This window comes from Phyllostomus hastatus, unplaced genomic scaffold (assembly GCF_019186645.2).
Source record: "Phyllostomus hastatus isolate PE091 unplaced genomic scaffold, TTU_PhHast_1.1 phas_contig_210, whole genome shotgun sequence".
NCBI lineage: Eukaryota > Metazoa > Chordata > Mammalia > Chiroptera > Phyllostomidae > Phyllostomus > Phyllostomus hastatus.
The window spans coordinates 38,014,046-38,032,778 of NW_025333737.1; the positions used below are offsets into that span (position 1 = coordinate 38,014,046).

Sequence of the window (18,733 nt, forward strand, 5' to 3'; positions counted from 1 at the left end):
CCGGGCAGCGAGGGGGCGGTTTCCGGAGGGACGGCGCCTTCGGAGCCTGGCCGCCGCCGCGGGCCTGGGGACTCCCACGGGCGGCTGCGTCCCCGGGACACACGGTCCGGGTGGGCGGCCGGGCGAGTCCGCGTGCACGGGCGTTGGCGCCTGCGCGGCCGACGCCCCCGGGGGGCTGTGGGCCAGGTGGGACTTGGATGCAGCCCCTCGTGGCGTCGGGGAGCTCAGGGCGTGAGAGCGAGGGACCGGGAGGCAGACCTCGGGGCGGGGGGCGGGGCCTCGGCCAGGCCCTGCTCTTGCGGATAGCAGGTCTTTCCCCGGGGCCTGGGGGTGCTGCGCTGCGCTCCGGCCCTGCCCGGGCAGCCCCTGGCGTGGAGGGGCCGAGGGGCGGGGGTCCAGGCCTGCGGGCTCAGCCTGGGTGCCGACGGCCGGTCATGGGGGCGGGGGCGGGTCTGGGTGACGGCCGGGCTGTGGGTCGTCCGGCTCCTGACTCGGGGGCCACGTGCAGGCCCCACCAGGCGGTCCAGGGCCTCCCAGCTGCCCCTCCTGCGGACACGGTCTGGGCCCCCGCACCCTCAGGGGCAGAGTCGGGTGTGCCTGTGAGCCCTGGCGTGTTCACACGTGGCTCACGTCTGTGACGGGTGTGTTCTCGCCGGGGTTCGTCACGTGCGGGCTGTGGGAGACACCTGCGCGAGCCCTGGGTCGTAGGCAGAGGGGCCAGGCCTCCCCCAGGGAACAGCAGGGGCCGTGCGGGCAGCCCCCCAGTCCGCTGGCGTGGCTGCAATGGCTCTGCGACCCCAGGACTTTCTGTCGGGAGAGCACAGGGCGTCGCTGCCACAGGCCTGGTTGGGGGGTGGGCGTCCGGGGAGACCGCCCTTCCCTGCTCCGGGGCGTGTTGGGGCTCCTGCGAGCCGTGGGTTTTGAAAGCTCTCCTGGGCTTGTTTGGAGCGTGGGGTCCGTCACCACACAGGGGGCCGCTGTGGGGGTCTGCAGAGGCGGCCAGGGGCCCCGGCCAGAGGAAGGCTCTGTGCCCTCTGCTCAGAGCACTGTGGTGTCCAGCACAGGGGTTTCCCGGGACGTCCGGCCCCCAGCGGGTGTCTCCTGTCGGTCCAGGCCGACACGTTGCACCTCCAAGAGCTCCCCACAGCATGTCCCGGCCCGAGGAGTGGGTCCCCAGCCGCCCACTTCAGTTCCATCCTTTCAGCCACAGACCGGGGGTCCCACACCCCCTTCCCCAGGTTTGGTCACTTGCCAGCGTGGCTCTCAGAACGGGGGCGGGGGGGGCACTCCCCTGGGTTTGCCAGGGTGAGGTCTGGGAGCGCCGCCCCACGGAGGCGGGGCCCTGGTGCTCCCCGAGCCCCGAGGTTGAGGGATTTGTGGGGGCCCCTCCCCCAGGCACGGCCTCTTTGCTTAGAGCAGACCCGGCCCTCCCCCTGGAGGGTGGGGGTGGGGCTGGGAGCTCTGGCGTGTAATCCTGGCCTGGCCTCTCCGGCGACCGGCCCGTCCAGGAGCGGCCCGGGGTCCGCAGCAGAACAAAGGGCACGCCCGTCACTGGGACATTCCATCCCGGGGCCTGGAGAGCTCCGGGCCAGGAGCCCGGGCGGAGACCCACGGGCCCCGCCTCTCCCGTCACGGCAGCTGGACCGTCCTCCACCAGCAGCGTCCCCAGGATGCAGGTGCCCCGTGAGAGAGTGCACAGTTGCCGGCGCCCGCACCATCCCCGCGCTCTGCACCCAGACGCTCCCCACGCCCCAGGGGGCCGTCCCCACCGGCGGTCTCGTGCCTCCCCCGCCCCCACCCCGTGCGCCTGGGCCTCGTGCCCGGGAGGGAGGTGTATGTTTGTCAGGCCACACGCACCCTGGGTCTGAAAACTAGGGGCCCCCGGCCCGGCCCCACCCGCTGTCCCCGGGGTCCCGTCTCAGCGGCAGCGACCTTCCGCTGTTGCTCCCGGGCGTCCGGTGCGGGTAGCATCCCTCTCCCCGCGGTTGCCGCTGCAGGGGCGGTGATGCAGGGACTGGGGCCTCGGGCCCCACACCCTTCAGCTTCTGCTGAAACCCCGGGCAGCCGGTCCCTGCACGGGCCCACGCACCTCACCCACCCGCGGAACGGAGCACCCACAGCCTGGGGGCCCGCGGTGGGGGGCGCTGCTGGAGCCGGGTCCCCACAGACGCCCGGGGGACAGCTGAGCTTGGGCACCAGGGGCTACATGCGGATTTCTGGTTGTGCGAGGTCAGTGTGCCCAGCCCCCGCGGTGGTCAAGGGTCAGCCGGCCCGTGTGCACGTGACAAGGACAGGAGTCCTGGTCACAGCAGGACGCCCAGGGGCCTGGGGCTGCTGTGCTCACAGCTGCTCTGTGGACTGACTCCCTGTCTCGCGCGGACGGCAGGCGAGCCCGACACGTGTGCGCAGCCGTGAACGCGGCACCAGCCCCACCCCCCCAGGTTTCTGGGCCTGGCAGACCCCCCTGCCCCCCGGCCAGGCTGCTGCGGTGTGCGCGTGCCGCCTGGGGATTCGTGTGCGCCCACCAGTGTGTGTGTGTGCGTGTGTGTGTGAGACGCCGCGTGTGTGGACGGCACTGCTCTGTGTCCCAACCGCGTGTACCTGCGTGACCGTGAGGAGGTGGTCTGGCCCCCAGTGTTTGTCATCTGCCGGCCTTGGGGCGCCCAGTCCCTGCCTGGACCCCCCTTCCACCCCGGCCAGGCAGGCCCTGCCTACCCCGTGGGCCTGCACTGGTTCCCGCAGGAGCCTGAGCCCCGGACCTCTGCCCACGGGCTGTCCCACCTGGCGAGACCTGTGTCTCGTCCCTCACCGAGGGTGGTTTCCTCCTGCCCTTCCTGCCTAGGGTCCTGGGAGCTGCTCGTCGCTGGGACGGGAGTGAGCGGCTGCCTGCCTGCTGCCGGGGTGACGAGGGCCCGCGAGGAGGGGACCCCGGGGCCCCTGCGGGGCAGAGCTCTGTCCTGGGGCTCCACGGGCTCTGACCCAGTGCTGGGGCAGCACCAGGCCCCTCTGACCGAGTGGGTCTCAAAGACTCGGCCTCGATGCCCAGCAGAGGGGGGCTCACCCGCTGCCGCCGTCCTGCTGGGGGCCCCTGGACGTGGCCCCTGGTGGGTGCGGGGCGAGGACCCTGGCCGCTCCTGTCCCCACTTCTCTGGCCCCTGCCTCTCCTTTCCCGTTCGGGGCAGGAGCTCGTTCAGGGGGTTGCTGTCTCGCTCACTGTGGGGCAGCCCCCAGGAGGGCAGTCAGGCTGACCCCGGCCTGACCGCTGTGTGAATGCGGCCCCTGACCGTGTCTTGCCGAGCCCTGCCCTCCCCCACGCCGGCCGGTCGTGTGCCGCTCACAGGCGGCCGTGCACCGCGCAGTAGAGAGACTCCGGCGCACGGTTCCCCGCGGAGGTCAAAGCCAGCCGCCGGGAGCTGGGAGCGGCGGCCGGGCTGCCCCCGGTCCCCCCCCTGTGGCGCCTCTGCCTTTGGTCCTGCGGCCTCCAAGCTCCGGCGCCTGCGGAGCCGTCTGCTGTCATCCTCTCCGACTCTCTCCCCGCGGTGCGCGGGCTCCGCCGCGGCAGCCTCTCGGTTCAGTGAGACAGGCGGGCCGCTTAGCCAGGAGGGCGGGACCGCCCGAGCTCCGGGGCCCAGAACCTTCCGTCGTGCTGCTGACCCCCTGCCAGCCTCGGCCCTGCTCCCTGGGGTCTGCGCTGAGGCCCCTCTGCCTGGAGCCGCCCCCAGCCCTGTGGGCTGACGACGGAGCGGGCTGCCTCTGACCTGGGCGCCGGTGGCTTTCCCGGCCCCGTCGTGCGGGGCCCAGGCTCCGGGCTGCCCCTGCTGGGTGTGGACGCGTGCCTGCCCCCAGGCCGAGGAGCAGGGCTGGGCACCGGGTCTGCGTCAGCGCCGGCCATCAGGTCCGGGTGCTTGGTCCCTGGGCTGCGCAGGCAGGCAGGGGCTTGGCCTGAGGCCGGAGGGAGGAGGGGGGCAGGCAGGTGTCCCCGCCTTTCCCGTGCTCCTGACCACGGGCAGCCTGGAAAGCTGCCAGCCCGACGGGAGCGCAGCACGGGGTGTCCCGGAATGTTCCCACTGGGGCTGCGGAGGCCAGCGTGGGGTCCCGCCCTCTTCGCCGCAGAGGAGGGCCGTGTGTCCAGGCCCGGCCGAAGCTGCCCTTGGGCGGCTGTCCCAGGGTCGGCGTCTGCCCCCCGTCCGGCCACACTCCGAGGGGCGCACGCCTGTCTCCTCTGCCCGTCGCTGTCCCAGGCTGTCCTGACAGCACCTGTTGCTTCTGTGTCCCGGCTGGATGAGAACGGTCCCGGCCCAGGCGCAGTCTGTGCCGTGCTGGCTGGTTTTTCCCCAGAGTTCCCTCCGGGGGTGTCCTGCTCTTGGGGTGCCAGGCACCGATGCCACTCCGGTTCTCTGCACGGGGAAGGGGGGACCCATGGCACCCGGGGCATCGCACACCTGGGCCCATCCCGCCTGCAGCCGGGCCTGAGCTCCGCCCCAGTGACCCCAGTGACCCCAGTGACCGGCTGCGGGCAGAGCGGCCCCAGGCTGGAGCGGGACGGCACACGAGTCCCTGGAGGCCCCTGGGCCCCAGTGTGCACGTGGGCGGGTGGGCGGGTGACTGGGCGCTCTGCGCTGGAATCACGCCACTGGAGGAAGGTCGAAGTGCCCGCCCTTTGGGCCTCCCTCGCTTTGCAGGGACGCTAGGGTTACACAGCCTTCCAGAATCTTCCAGGCTTCCCCGGAAGGCAGAACGGTCTGTCCTGCCCGAAGTCTCGGCGAGAGCCTCGCCCCGGCAGAGTCCCGAGGCCTCCGCTGCGTCTGCTGCCTTGGAAGGGGCCCCGGGTCTGCGACCGGGCGTGTGTGTGCTCGCTCGCAGGGCCGCCGGGCGCCCCGCACCCGCGGGAGCAGCGGGAGCCCCGAGCCGCTCCGCCTTGGGCGGGGACGCTGGCTGGCGGGAGCGGCTCCCGGAGCCTGAAACCGGCCGGTTCGGCCCCTGAGTCACCGGGTGAGGGTGGGGCCCTGCACCCCCCCGGGCGCTTGGCTGCCGACCACACGTGGTGACCGAGAGGCACCCCGGCTTTCCCAGGCCGGCCTGGCAGACGCGCCCCGTGGGGCTCCGGGCCGCCTCTCGCTCCCGCGGCCCGCCAGCGGCCCGGGGCCCGTCCCCGTGTGGAGGCCCTGACACGCGGGCCGGCGGATGGGGAGGTCCTGGCCGGGGGCCCCGGGCCTCTGCCGTGCCGCTGTGACGTGCACTCGGCCCCACGCGGAGGGGGCTGCGTCGATGCCGCTCCCCGGGGGGCCTGAGGCAGCCTCCACGTCACCCAAGCACAAGGCCCGTTCGGCCTCAGCAGCACGTGGGTGAGGCTCACTGTCCGTGGTTATCGCCATAGCAACACAGCCACGCTTTCTCCGGGTTCCCCCCCCAGCCCCGTCAACGCCCTCTGCCATTTTTTGCATGTTTTGCATTTTCCGTAGTTGGGAGAAAATCTTGCCTGCTTCTCCCAGGGGGGGTGCGGGAAGTAGCTGGTGGCCACCGACCGCGGGCCGGGCCGGGCGTGGCCGGCTGCCGACCGGGCTCTTCACAGGCACAGTTCTGAGGGCTGCGCCCCGCTCACCTGCCCGGGGGTGCGGCCGGCCTGGAGCAGGGGGCGGCAGGGAGGGCTCGGGAGGGGCCACCGAGCCCCGCCGGCTCCGGCTGGATCTGGGGGACCCGCGAGAGCCTCTGGCAGCTCTGAATCTGAGGCCCCGGCGTCCTCTCCTGCTGCAGTCAGCCACTGGTTGGGGGACCCCGGTTGGCTCGGCGGCCCCTCGGGGTCTGCCGGCCAGCGGGCGGTCCCCACAAGCAGGGGGGAAAGACTGAACATGCGTGTTAGGGAGCCCGACGGGGTGCAGGCCGCGCGGAGGCCGGTGCACCGAGGGGGACGCGCTCCTGCAGAGCCGGGGGCCGCGGCAGCTGCATGCACTGTCCAGTCGCTGCACCGGGGCTGGCCGGGGGGGTGGACCTCAGCGGCTGCCCGGCGGGGACGGGCCCACAGCCCCCTCAGCGAGGGGTCCCGCTGGCCCGAGTGTGCAGACGGGACCCGTGACAGCGAGTGGTCAGTGGCCGCAGGGCCTGGGGGGACTGGGGGTGCTAGTGGGGATGGGTTTCTCTTTGGAACGATCTGGAGTGGGGGGTGGTCCCCCACACAGAACGTTCTCGAGGGGCTCACACAGGCCTGGGCCCCTGCAGCATCCGAGCTCCATCCTTGTGGGGGGCTGCGTCCCCTCAAGAAGGTGGGACCCGTCCCTTCTGCTGCCCAGGGCTGGGCTGCCCGCCCGGGGACAGGGGCTCCAGCCAGGCCCCCGAGGCGGCACGGCACCGTCGTGGGCTGCAGAGGTGGGGGTGACCGTCCCCACGCCAGCCGCACGGGACACGGCCCGTGCGCAGCCGTTTCCTGCACGTCCTGTGTTACCTGTGCACACGAGTGCACCTCTTTCTGCGTGCGCGTGTGTATTCATTTGTGCCTACACGTGTGCTTGTGTGTGCACATATGTGTGTGCGCGCTGGCTGCCCCAGCCCCGTCTGCCCTCTGGCGGGGGGCGTTGCCGCATGGACTGAGATTCTCCCTGAACCTGCAGGCGCGAGGCCATGGCTGAGGTTCCCAAGGCACCGGGGGTGGTTGGGAGGCTCACGGCTGGGGAGGGGCCGGGCGGGACCTCCCCCCTCCCCCCCTCCCTACCTGGCTGCCTGACCGGCAGGGCAGGGGCCGGGGCGGGCACGGGAGAGGGCACGACCCGTTCTCTCACACCTCTGGGTTTTCGACGCCGTTTATCCTGCGTGTGCCCCTCGTGGCCTGTCCTGCTGCCGATGGCCCTCCCCGCTGGCCCCACCCCGACCTGGCCCCAGGGTTTGCTCGCTCTCCCGCTGTGTCAGGGGCCCCGCCCGCCTGCTCCAGGACGTTCCCCGGAGCCCTGGCGGTCCCGTTGGGGGCTCTGCAGCCTGGCCTGGGGGCACAGCCTCATCGCTGCGGTGGGGTGACGGTCCCCTGTGGTGGCTCGAGGACAGGATTTGCTGGACAGTGACCGCCCTTGAGGAGGGGTGGCCTTGTACTCTGTTCGTGTCTACGGCACAATCAGTGGCCACCACGGAACACGGTCTCAGCAACCCTCTGCCAATCCAGCGGCTGCGGTTGACGGCGTCCAGTGCTCGGGGCAGGCGGGGGGCACCTTCGTGTGCGTGCGCCTCGACACCCGGGTGGGGGTGGTCTCCCGGGGCCACACAGCCCTTGCTCAGTGCTGACCCTGCCGACCCCTTCCCGTGGCTCCGGCCCTCCTACCCCTGTGCCGAGGGGACCCCTGCCGTGGTGTGTCCCCCCACGGGCCCCAGGCACACTGTCACCGCCCGCCCACAGCCCGTGTCCCCTCGGGCCCGCGCCCCGCTCCTCGCTGCGGTGCGGGTGACAGGGACGCCGATGGGGGTACTGACGTCCCTGTCTTTCTTCCCTGCGTCCGCCGTCCAGGAGACGTCCTCTTCCAGATGGCGGAGGTCCACAGGCAGATTCAGAACCAGCTGGAAGAGATGGTGAGGCCCCGCCCCCGGGGTGGCCCCTGGGACAGCAGGGCGGGTGGGCACCGGGGGCCGGGGTGGCCTACCACCCCTCCCGGCACCTCCTGGCTCTGTGGGGCCCAGCTGTCCAACGCCGCAGGGTCACCAGCTCTGCATCAGACGGGCCCCTCTCCCCCGGGGGGGGGCCGCCTGTGCCCAGGCGGGACCCTGCCTCCCCCTCCCCCGCTGGGTGCCCCGGCCAGCACCCGGACACTGACTCCAGCCTGTGTCTCCTGCCCTCGCAGCTGAAGTCCTTCCACAACGAGCTGCTCACGCAGCTGGAGCAGAAGGTGGAGCTGGACGCCAGGTACTTGAGTGTAAGTAGCCCCGCCCCCACCGCTGCCGGTCAGAGGCCTCCCCCCCACCCCCACTTCCTCGGGGGGCCCTGTCTTGGGGGTGAACCCCACCTGCCCAGCTCGGCAGCTTTTAGTAAAGATGGCACCGTGCCGGGGCCCACCCGCACTCCCTCTCATCGGGGACGGGAATGGGGGCCGGGGGGTGGGGGGCGGCGCGTGGGGGCTCACGGCGGCCGCGTCCCGCGTGTGTGCGCCAGGCGGCCCTGAAGAAGTACCAGACGGAGCAGCGGAGCCGGGGGGACGCGCTGGACAAGTGCCAGGCGGAGCTGAAGAAGCTGCGCAAGAAGAGCCAGGGCAGCAAGAACCCGCAGAAGTACTCGGACAAGGAGCTGCAGGTAGGGCCACCCCCGGCCTGGGGGGGGGGGCGCGGGGCGCGGGTCCCCGGGGGCCGCTCGCCCTCTCCCTCCGCACAGGGCCCAGGTCGCCCCCTCGAGGGCATCGGGCAGAGCCGGGGCCCTCTCCTGACAGGTTTCGGGGGTCAGTGCCGTGTCTTGGTCCCCGTGTGCGTGGCCCCGGGGCGCCGGAAGGCTCTCCCCCGAAAGAACGGAGGCCCGAGCGGACTCTGCCCACCCTGCCTCCTGCCTTCCAGCCCCGGAGGGCGACCCCGGACTGTTTGTTCCTCCGATGAGCGTGAGCTCGCCCACCTGGCCGGGGCCTCTGGGCCCGCGGCCCCGCGGAGCGAGGCAGATGGGGCTGGAGGGCGGGGGAGGGGCCGGCCCCGGCGACCTGTCACTGGCATCTCGTCCCAGCCTCGGGCCGCAGGCCTCGTGCGCGGGGCGGGGCGGGGGTCTGGGACGGACAGTAGGGCCCCCGGTGGGCTGGCCCTGCGCCCCTGGCTCAGCAGAGCCCCCGCCGGGTGACACCGATCAGGCCCGGGCGCCGGCTCTCCGAGGTCACGCGGAGCGCAGAGGCGGAGGCGGCGGAGGACAGGACGCCCACGGGTGTGTGAGGGAGATGTGGGAACCCGTTCCCCAGCCGGCGGGAGCGGCAGCTGCTGGGACGCACCCTGGGGTGGGCGTGGTGGTGGCACCTGGGGGTCACCCCTGTCCTCCTCCGAGGCCCCCGCCCTGCTGGCTGTCAGGCTGGCCCACCGGCCCGCGGCCGGCTGGGCACGTGGCTGGGTGGGTGCCAATGGGGTCCACCGCCCCCAGGGCCTCTGGCCTCGCCCCGGGGCTGAGCCCCGTCCCACCTGCGCCCTCCGTGAGCGCGGTGCCCTCAGGCAGACCCCCTGCCGCGCCCCCCTGGGCCGGGGGGCGCCGGGCCAGGCCACAGCGGGTAGGACCGTCCTGTGCTCGTGGGTGGGGTGGGCACTCCACCCCCCATCCAACCTCCAGCTTCCCCTGTGTCGTTCTCAGCGGTGTGGACACAGTCCCTGCCTTTCGAGGGTGCCACCCCGTGCCCCTGCCCCCGCCGCCGGCCCCGGGACCTGTCGCCGCCTGGGCTTGCCCCTGGCAGCCCTGGACGCAGCCACAGTGGCCGCCCTGAGCCGTTCCTGTGAATGCGTCCCTGGGAGTGGGGTTGTCGGGCGCGGCCTAGAAACTCTCTCTCACACACACACACACACACACACACACACACACACACGTATCCTTTAGTTTCTGTCCCGCCCTTGGTGCCGGTTGCCACTGTGCTTCCTGAAAGTCTCGACGGGGAACAGCGCCCCTGCTGCCTGGGAGGGGAATAGCGCCCCCGGCTCCATTGCTTAGTCCTCCAAGGGAGGGGCCTGGGCTAGCTGGGGGGGGCGTGAGGCCAGTGTGTCTGGGTGCCGCTGCCTGTGCACCCGACCCCCCCCCCGTGGTGCTGCTGCTGGTGGCACGGTGACGTGCAGGCCGCACCCACTCGGAGCACAGTTCCAGGGTTCCAGCGTGTGCCCGCCTGTGGACGGGGCGTCGCGCAGGTGGCCTTCCGGTCTGCCGTGTCCCACGCAGTGCGATGTGCTCCAGCGTCCTCCAGGCGGCAGTGACCTTGGGGGCTCCGTCCCGAGCTGGGCCCTTCCCCCAGACGGGCTGGCGTTGCCGTGACCGCCGTCCGCTCTGCCGCCGGGAGGTCTGGGTCTCAGTCTGGGCAGAGCCTCCCGCAGGTGTGCGGGCCAGCCGCCCCGCAGGCGGAGCCCTGCAGGCCGAGACCCCGTGTCCACTGAGTCAGGCCGGCCCGCCCCTTCTGCCCACTGTGAACCGCCCCCCGGGAGCGCCCTGGCCTCCCGCCCCAGCCCGGCTCTGGACTGCAGGCCTGCAAGGCCCAGGGGTAGGGCTTGTCGTCTCTGCTGCGTGGGGCTGGCGGGGGCACACAGGGGCTCCCCGGGCCCTGGTCTTCCCTCCGGGGAGTCTGGGGGCCCTTTCTCACAGCTGGGGCCTCTGGACGGGTCTCTGGGTGCTCTCCGTGGAGAGGTCTGCGGCTGTCCTTCCTTCCCGTGCCCGAGGGTCACCCCTCGGTCGAGGCTCCCTTGCCCTGTCTCCTCAGCACTCCTGCCGGCCCCCCTCGCGGCTTCTCCCCACCCCCGTGCAGCCGTGCACATGTGGGCGCGGCCCCCAGGTCCCAGCAGCTGGGTCTGGATCCTAGCCCTGCCCTTCCGGTCCCGTGGTCGTGGTGAGCTCAGGACCCGCCCAGCCTTGGTTTCCCCGTGTGTAAGGTGGTAGACTTCTCCCTTCTCCCTTGTCCTTTGTCCCCCCAACCCAGCCCAGTCTGGGCATCAGCCGCTCCTGCCCTCCACTCCCTCCGCCGTTGGCTGCCCCGAGCCTTTAGCCTCAGGGTTTGCTGGGGCCACTTCTCCCAGATGACCGAGTTCCTTCCGGGGTGGGCTGGCCGCCGTACCTGCACGTGGCCCCTCGGTGCTGGGGGAGCAGGGGCAACGCCCCGGCACTGGTGTCCCCCGCTCCCCGTGGCAGAGTCTCCCGCGTGTGCCGAGGGCGTGGTGCCCGGGAGCCCGAGCTCCGAGCCGTCGGGAGGCCCCCCGCCCCCCGAGAGGGTGGCTGTTTCCGACCCCAGCAGCTGGTGCCCCAGCACCTGGGGCTGCTCCAGGGGCTCCTGGGGCCGCGAGGTGCTGTGAGCAGCAGACACACTTGCTCCAAGCTCTTCGCATCGCCTCCCCTGAGCCCAGTGGTGGGTCCCCCGGGATTTTGGAGGCAGTTGTCCCCGACCCTGGAGGAGAGACGGGCGAGCAGGTGCAGGCATGCCTGTGCACTGTCACCCGGTGGGGGCCGGGATTCTGCCGGCCGGGGCTCCCCGGGCTGCGTCCCTGAGCGGAGGGAAGGTGGGTGGTGTCCCACGGGTGGGAGTGGCCTGGGGGCTCTCCCACTCTGCAGGCCCCTCCTCTGCAGCGCAGGCCAGTGGAGGCGGGGCCTGGACCCCACGGCCGACACAGTGGCCCCACCGGAGTCTCCACACGGCTCTCCTTGGTGGGGGAGACATCTCCCTTGACGCGTCTGTTGCTGAGGCGTGGGCACCGCGTGGCTGCAGGCGTCGGCTTGCTCAGAGCTCGGGAGAGGTGGGCGGTCCCTCTTGAGCGTGATTGCCAGGACCACGTTGTGCAGTCTGGAGCCGGGCCACCTGCCGTCCCCCAGCCCACGCTTGAGCCTTGTGAGTGTGCAGGGCCCCGGGAGGGCGGTGAGGCTGCCTCGCCTCCGAGTCCACAGCCCGCCTGTCCAGCACGGGCCCTGCCCACTCAGCCCTCCAGGCCGCTGCACCGCTGGGTGCCACCCCAGGCTCGTCCCCCTGGGCCGGTGGCCAGGCAGCAGCTCAGGCCTCCCCAGGGACAGGACCTCCCCGGAGCCGCAGCCGCCGTCCGTGAGGGGGCGAGGGGGTGGGAGGTGCTGTCATCGGTCAGACGCTGCCCCGGAGAGAGGGAGACCATGTGGGACACCGTCCGTCCGTCCATCCGTCCACGGCGGGCGCCCGAGAGTGGGACTAGGTCAGAGCGGCCCCTCGCAGGGGCTGCTGGTAATTGAGGCTGCGTCTTGGGACCTTCCGCGGCAGAGCCGGTGCTAATTCCGGCCGGGGAGCGGGCGCCGAGGCACGTGGCGCACTAACTGGGGCGCGGGGTTCTCTGCAGAAGTAGGCGCGCTCCCCGGCCGCCCTCCCAGCCAAGGGCTCGCCCCAGGCCCCCGGTCATTGCCGGGGGACGGCCCATCCGTCGGGGAGGCCACGGAGGGCACGGCCCGTGGGGGACGTGTCCAGGGGTGCGTGGTCACAAGTCTTATCTGGCGGGCCTGTCCCTTTGGCCTGTGACCCCTCCGAGGGCGTGCGGGCGTGCATGGGCTGCAGCCAGCCAGCAGGGCGCTTGCCGCTTTCAGCCATGCTGACCGCAGCTGGCCCATTTCCAAGGGGTCTTCTGCCCGAAGGGCCTGGGCGGGCGTGTGGCCGGCCCGAGAGCTGCCATCGGGGCAGATCGGGGTGCCTTGGGGCACACCCTTCCTTTTGTGAGTCTGGGGGCACTCGGGCAAAGCCTCCCCCCATGAGCGCTCACCCCGTTCGCCCCACCCCTGGCCCCGTGTGGCCCCGATGGAGGGGACCCTGTCTGTCGGGGGGCGTGGCCGTGGTTCCTCTGTGTGTGCTGGAGGGTGCCTCCGTGTCCTTCCGGGCCTGCCCGCCTGCAGGCCCTGGGGGCTGGGGCAGGAGCCACCACGCCCCCGGACAGTGCTGGGGCCCCAAAGGCAGAGGCCGGCCAGCGAGTGGCCAGGGAGAGAAGGCTGGAGTCCCAGGGGCTGGTGCGGGGCCCCTGCTCGGGGTCCCCCGAACTTCCAGGGGCTTCCCGGACAGACCCGCCGCACGGGGCATGAGAAGCCAAGGCCTCCCCGAGTGTCCGGGGTTGGGACAGCCCAGCCCTTGGAGCGGCCGGTGGGCAGAGGCAGGCATGGGCGGCCCTCCCCTGAGTGGGGGCAGAGGTGGCCTCGGTGCCGGAGCGCAAGGAGGGCTTGTGTGCCGCTCTCCGAGGGGGGCTGTCGGGGCGGGGGGGGGGGACGAGCTGGCTGGGGTCATGGGTCCCGGTCCCGGGTCCCGGGCTCTAGAAGGTCGTGGGGCCGCGGTGGCCGCACAGGCAGGCGCCGGCGGGCCTGGCGTTGACCGAGGTGCGCTCCCCTCCCCGGGCCCGCGATCGGGAAGGGGCGGGAATCCCAGTTGTGGTCTGAGACAGGGGAGCGGCGCCTTCTATTTCGGGGCTGTGCAATTAACCAGCAGAAACAAAATAACCGTAATTTAGGTCGTCAGGAAGGATAACACAGAGGCTGGTCCCGTGACCGTGTGTGGCTTGGGAGCGGTGGCGGCTGGGGTGCTGCACTCGGCACCCCGGGGCCCCTGGGTGCTGGCAGCCGTCGGTGGGCGCGTCGGGCCCCGGACCTGCATGGGCCTCCGTGTCCAGAGGTGGCGTTGGGACACCCAGGGTCCCCTCTGGGGACTCTCGTCTGTGGGACCCGGGGGCCCTGGAAGGACTCTGCTCCTTTGAACCTCAGGGCCAAGCCCCTGGGGCCGTCCGAGCTCCCCACTCCCCGAACGGGTGCCACCCCGGCGCAGGCTTCAGCCCGTAGCTGCTTCTGTTGGAGCCGGCTCGTGCCTGGCGGGGCCACCTGTCAGGGCACACCTGGCAGGGCACACCTGAGGTGGCACGTCGAGGACAAAGAAAGAAGCAGGTGACGCTGGTTTTAACGACGTGCGTGTTCAGCAGAAGGAGCGTGCGTGCGGTGTCTTGTGGCACGTGGTCCCGTAGGAGTGGCGATGACAGGCTCGTCTACCCAGAGTGACAGGGCACCCGTGGCGGTCACAGTGGGAGGGCGCCTGCGCTCTGCTGCCCACCCGCCGAGGGGACCCGGAGCGTGGGGCAGGCGCGGCGGCCGGCGGGCCAGCCGAGCCCTCGAGGGTCGTGGGGAAGAAGGCCTCGCCCCCTCCGCTGAGTCACCTGCTTCAGGGGGGAGAAGAGGCGGCTGTGGGCGCTCGGCTTTGTCTCCCCGGGGAGAGGGCTGCTCCGCCCTGGGTGACTCAGTGGGAGAGCCCGCGGCTCTGGAGCGCGTTCCGCTGGGTGTTTCTACGGCGCTGCCGTCGCCATAGCGCCCGCGAGCGCGCGAGGAGCAGGCAGAGGCGGAGGGACGGGGCGCGGGGGCGCCTGCTGCGTGGCCACGGCCCTTCTTCCCGGCTCCTGGTGCAGAGTCATCCCGGGCAGTGCCGGCCCGTCCTCTGTCCTCCGCGCCGACCCAGGGAGCTCGCACGCTCCGCTCCCGGGGGTCCCGCTGCACCCCCTCGAGGGGCAGCTCCTCCCGCGGCCCAGATTCCCCGGCTCCGCCCGGCAGAGCCGTGTGGTCGCCCTGCGGCAGCAGCAGCAGCAGCTGGCGTCCTGGGGAAGGAGGTCAGGGCGACTGCTGTTCCTCGACAGGAGCGGCCGCTGCGTGTGCTCGCTGGCCGGGGCTCTGCCCCGGTCACTGCGCCCCGTGCTGCTGTTGCTGGGGCAGCCGGGCAGCCCAGGACCCCCGGTGGGAGGCATTGGCTCTCCGGTCCCCGTGCCCCCGGGACGGCCCCCGTCTGTCAGGCCCCCGGAGCTGGCGGCTCTCCTGCCTGCTCCCGGGAGGCCGGGTCCCCGGGGAGACCCCTCCACAGCTCCCGGCTCCCGCCGGAGACCTGCCGTTGAATAAATGGAAACCTTAAAAATAAGCACCACACCCTCCCCCGCGGAGGCGGCCGCCAGACCCTGCTAATGAGGCCAGCGCCTGCGCCGGTGCAGGGGACGTGACCGCAGCCTGGAAACCCAGAAACCGGCCTGGGTCGCGCGTGCGCCCGAGGGCCCGGGTGCGGGAGGGAGCAGTGCCCCCCGGGGCCTCGTCCCGGTTCACAGCGTCACTGTCCTGGGGTCGCCGTTCAGAGGTCGGCCTTCCCCTCGCCACAGTGCCCGTGTGCAGGGCTGCTGGCCATTGCTCTGGGGGGCCCCGCGGACCGTCCCGCGTGAGGCCGCTGGCTCCCCACGCCTGGGCTCAGGGACTCCAGGGGCCCAGCTTACCTGAGCCCACACGCCCTCCCACACCTGCAGCCGGTGGGGACGCTGGAGCGGCCCCCGGGAGGGTGGGCAGCGGTGACGCGAGGACAGGGTGGGGGACCCCGTCTCCTGGGACCTTGCAGGGCTTTGCACAAGGCCGAGCCCCCCGCTGCGTGTGGGGACAGGGACCAAGGAGCTGCCCTTGTCCCCGCTGTTCTGACAGTCCCCTGGGACAGGGACAGCCAGGACCTCCTGGGGAGGGGCATGTGTGTCTGTCCCCCGCTGTCCCCGCGTGTGCCCCTCCCGCCCTGAGCGAGCTCTGCCCCTCCCAGGCCCCTCTGTCCACTCACAGCCCTGGCCTCGGGCCGCTGTGCCGTGTGCGGCCCCCAGAATGCCGGGGTCTGTGGGCGCCGTGGGGGGAAGCACTGGTGGGCGCACGTGCAGGGGTGGGGGGTTGGGGCAGAGGAGAGACCCCCCACCCACCCACCCACTCGCCGCTAGGCCTCTTGCCTGGGTTCAGACCCTTTTTGGGGGCAACCCGGCTACCCCCAGGTGCCACCCTGGGCCCCCTCGGGCACATTGGTGGCTGCCACCGCTTTACTGCTCGAGGCTGTAGTCTCCGTTGGGGGTTGGGGGGTAGCTATTTTGAGGCTCATTTAAGCCGCCCTCAGGGAATTCGCTGTGGGAAGGGGGGTGGTCTGCGGGGCACAGGGAACGGGGTCCCAGGATCAGGAGACTGGGCTGAGCAGGCCCTTCCTGGGGTGGGGGGTGTGGCTCGCCTCTCCAGCCTGCTCTGCTCCCCCCTGTGGCCGCCCACCCACCCGGGCTTGGCACCGCCCACCCACGCTGAGTCAGAACTCGCGGGGGAGGCCGCCCCCTCGGTCTGGGCTGGCGCCTGCCAGGGGATGGGGCTGCTCTGCTCTGCCCAGGGCAGACGCCGCAGAAGCCACGGTGCCACCGGGCCCTGCAGGCCGCACGGAGTGCGTGCGCCTGGGCCGCTCCTGGCAGCGCACGTCGGCCACCCACAGGCCTGTGCAGCTCCCGCCTGGGAGGCAGAGCACTCGGCCGGCCCCGGCACCGGGCCGCCGGGCGCGAGTGAGTCCCTCGCCAGCTCCGCGTGCTGGTGGGGCCTTCCTGGTCGGGGGGGGGGGGGGCAGGGGGTTGGGGTCTGTGGGACATGCCGCACAGCTCGCACCCCGCCAGTCACAGGGCCCGGGCTCCGCCCCTGGTGGGTGGGGCCAGCAGGCTCACCTGTGGGAAGGCAGCGGTTCGCGGGCCTCTGCACGGTCCCCTCGCCCGGAGTGCCCCTTTCCCTGTGCTCCCCGTCCCCGTCCACCAGGGGGCCCTCTGTCCAGGGGCGTCCCGCGGGCAGGGTCTGCTCACGCGGTTTCCCGGTGACGCCGAGTGCTGGAGACTCACTCGTCGTGAGGGGCGCCGTCCGGAACTTCAGGGCACCGGGGCAGCCGCACTGGTGCGCAGCCGTCGCCGCCCTCCAAGCCCAGAATCCTGGCCACCGTGGGCAGACACTGCCCCCACTGGGCACCAGCTCAGCCCCCTCCCATTTCCTGTCCCTGAACCCGCAGCCCCAGCCTCTGGCCGGCACCCCTGGCAGCTGGTCGCTGGGCCTGTGGGGCCGGGCCGGGTTGAGGTGGTCGCCCTTCGTGGCCGAGTGCGTCCACCAGGCAGGCTGGAGCGGCTGCTCCCGGCAGCCTTTGAGGACGGAGCTGGGGCGCTGGGGCTGCAGAGGGCCCCCGCCAAGACCTGGGGGCGGTGGGCAGAGGGGGTGGGGCTCAGCCGGCCCGCTCCGCGAGGTTGCTCTGTGGTCTGGGGCTCCCAGGGGCTACACAGGTCGCTGCGGGCAGCCCCAGGCATGTGGGGCCACCCCAGACACTGGGCGTCACCAGACATTGTCTTGTCGCCCCCCCCCCCAGTACATCGACGCCATCGGCAGCAAGCAGGGCGAGCTGGAGGGGTACGTGTCGGAGGGCTACAAGACGGCGCTCACCGAGGAGCGCCGCAGGTTCTGCTTCCTGGTGGAGAAGCAGTGCGCCGTGGCCAAGAACTCCGCCGCCTACCACTCCAAGGTGGGCCGCGCGCATGGGGCCTGGGGGTCCCCACGAGGGAGGGCTGGTCCCCGGGCGTTTCCAGTTCCTCGGGCAGAGGGTTCTAGAAGGAGGAGGACGACCAGGTCAGGGCCTGTGAGGGGTCCCCGCTGAGGGCCGGCTCCTCGGGGGCACGCTGCTGGGGACCCCTTGGTGAGGCCGGCTGACTGCCCCGGGCATGGGCCCCTGGACGGGCGGGCGGGCAGCCTGGGTGGGCCCTGTGCCCCCCACCCACAGGCAGGGGCTAGAACATCCCGAGTACTTGGGGCTGACGGGGTTCCACGGCCAGTGGGCACACACGTGTGCACTCTCTCACGCACGTGCTCGTCCCTGTGGCCGCGCCACCAGGGAGACACTTGCCTTTCTCCTGGGAGAGGCCCCTGCCTGCCTGCCTGCCCGGGCCTGCCCCAGTGCAGCCGCCACAGGTGTACGGCAAGGGCAGAGCCGGGCCCGGGGCCCTGTGGGAGCCGGGAGGGCCCGCTGGCAGCTGGGACGTGAGGTGGGTGCGGCCTCCACCTGCCCTGGGCTCGCCCTCGGCCAGCCTCCGGGTCCGCAGTGGGGGAGGCTGCAGCGGGCACCTGCGCCCTCTGGTGGCAGCCGGGTTGTGGTGCGGGTCAGGGAGAGAGTTTGCAGGCCGGGAAAGCCACTGTCCTCGGGGTGCCACTGTCTCTGAGGTGACGCCTGACTTCCCAGGCATGTGGACCTGGCCTCCGGTAGGTTTAGAGAGTGCAGGCCGTGGGCTGGGACTCCAGGGCAGGCCCGCAGCCTGTGCCCAGCAGCCGGTCCCCCCACTGCCCTGGGGCACGGCCGCACGAGGAGCCTTGTGGCACCCAGTGGGGTTGGGGCTGCACCCGGACACCGTGGTTGGGCCCCTGCATGGGGGGTTCGGGAGGCACCGGAGCCCGCAGCCGGCCCTGACCCCGCCCTCCCCGCCCCCTCTGCTGCAGGGCAAGGAGCTGCTGGCGCAGAAGCTGCCGCTGTGGCAGCAGGCCTGCGCCGACCCCAACAAGGTGCCGGAGCGCGCCGTGCAGCTGATGCAGCAGCTGGCGAACAGCGACGGCGCCGTCCTCCCCGGCGCCCTGTCGGCCTCCAAGTCCAGCCTGCTCATCTCCGACCCCATCCCCGGGGCCAAGCCCCTGCCGGTGCCCCCTGAGCTGGCCCCGTTCGTGGGGGTGAGTGCGTGCGTGGCCCTGGGAGAGCCGGTGGGGGTGGGGGTGGGGGTCGGCCCCCCGCGGCGGTCGGCATCCCGCCGGGCCCAGTGGCCCTCCACGCCGGCCCGGCCCCTCTGCGACCCCGCGCCCTCGCCGCCTCTCCCCACAGCGGCTGTCCGCCCAGGAGGGCGCGCCCATCATGAACGGCGTCTCGGGCCCCGACAGCGAGGACTACAGCCCCTGGACTGACCGCAAGGGGGCCCAGCCCAAGTCCACGCCGCCGCCGCAGACCAAGATGAGCGACTCCTACTCCAACACGCTGCCCGTGCGCAAGAGCGTGGCCCCGAAGAACAGCTACGCCACCAGTAAGGCCCGTGCGGGGGCCCCGGGCCCAGCCTCGCGCCCACGAGCGAGGGCACACCGGCGGTGGCGGGGGGGCGACCCCGAGGTTCACACACGTGCAAATGCGCGGCCACCGCCCTGGGGGCCCCTTCCAGACGTCGTCCTGGACCCTCGGCCTCCCTCAGGGCTCCCCCCCAACCCGGTTGGGCCAGGTGGGTGGCGGGGCGCTGCCCAGAGTAGCGGGTGGTGCTGGGCCGG

General features: G+C 72.5%; 1 protein-coding gene across 4 annotated transcripts in view; it reads left to right on the plus strand.

Moving 5' to 3' along the window:
* The window catches only part of BAIAP2 (BAR/IMD domain containing adaptor protein 2), a 40,504-nt gene that overhangs the window by 13,314 nt on the left and 8,457 nt on the right, over nucleotides 1–18,733 (plus strand). For all 4 annotated transcript variants that reach the window (XM_045836635.1, XM_045836632.1, XM_045836634.1 and 1 more), the window contains exons 4-9: nucleotides 7,487–7,548; nucleotides 7,818–7,889; nucleotides 8,126–8,263; nucleotides 16,812–16,964; nucleotides 17,930–18,154; nucleotides 18,303–18,498. In XM_045836635.1, coding sequence (XP_045692591.1) covers nucleotides 7,487–7,548; nucleotides 7,818–7,889; nucleotides 8,126–8,263; nucleotides 16,812–16,964; nucleotides 17,930–18,154; nucleotides 18,303–18,498 — 846 coding nt within the window. The remainder of the gene's footprint in view (nucleotides 1–7,486; nucleotides 7,549–7,817; nucleotides 7,890–8,125; nucleotides 8,264–16,811; nucleotides 16,965–17,929; nucleotides 18,155–18,302; nucleotides 18,499–18,733) is intronic.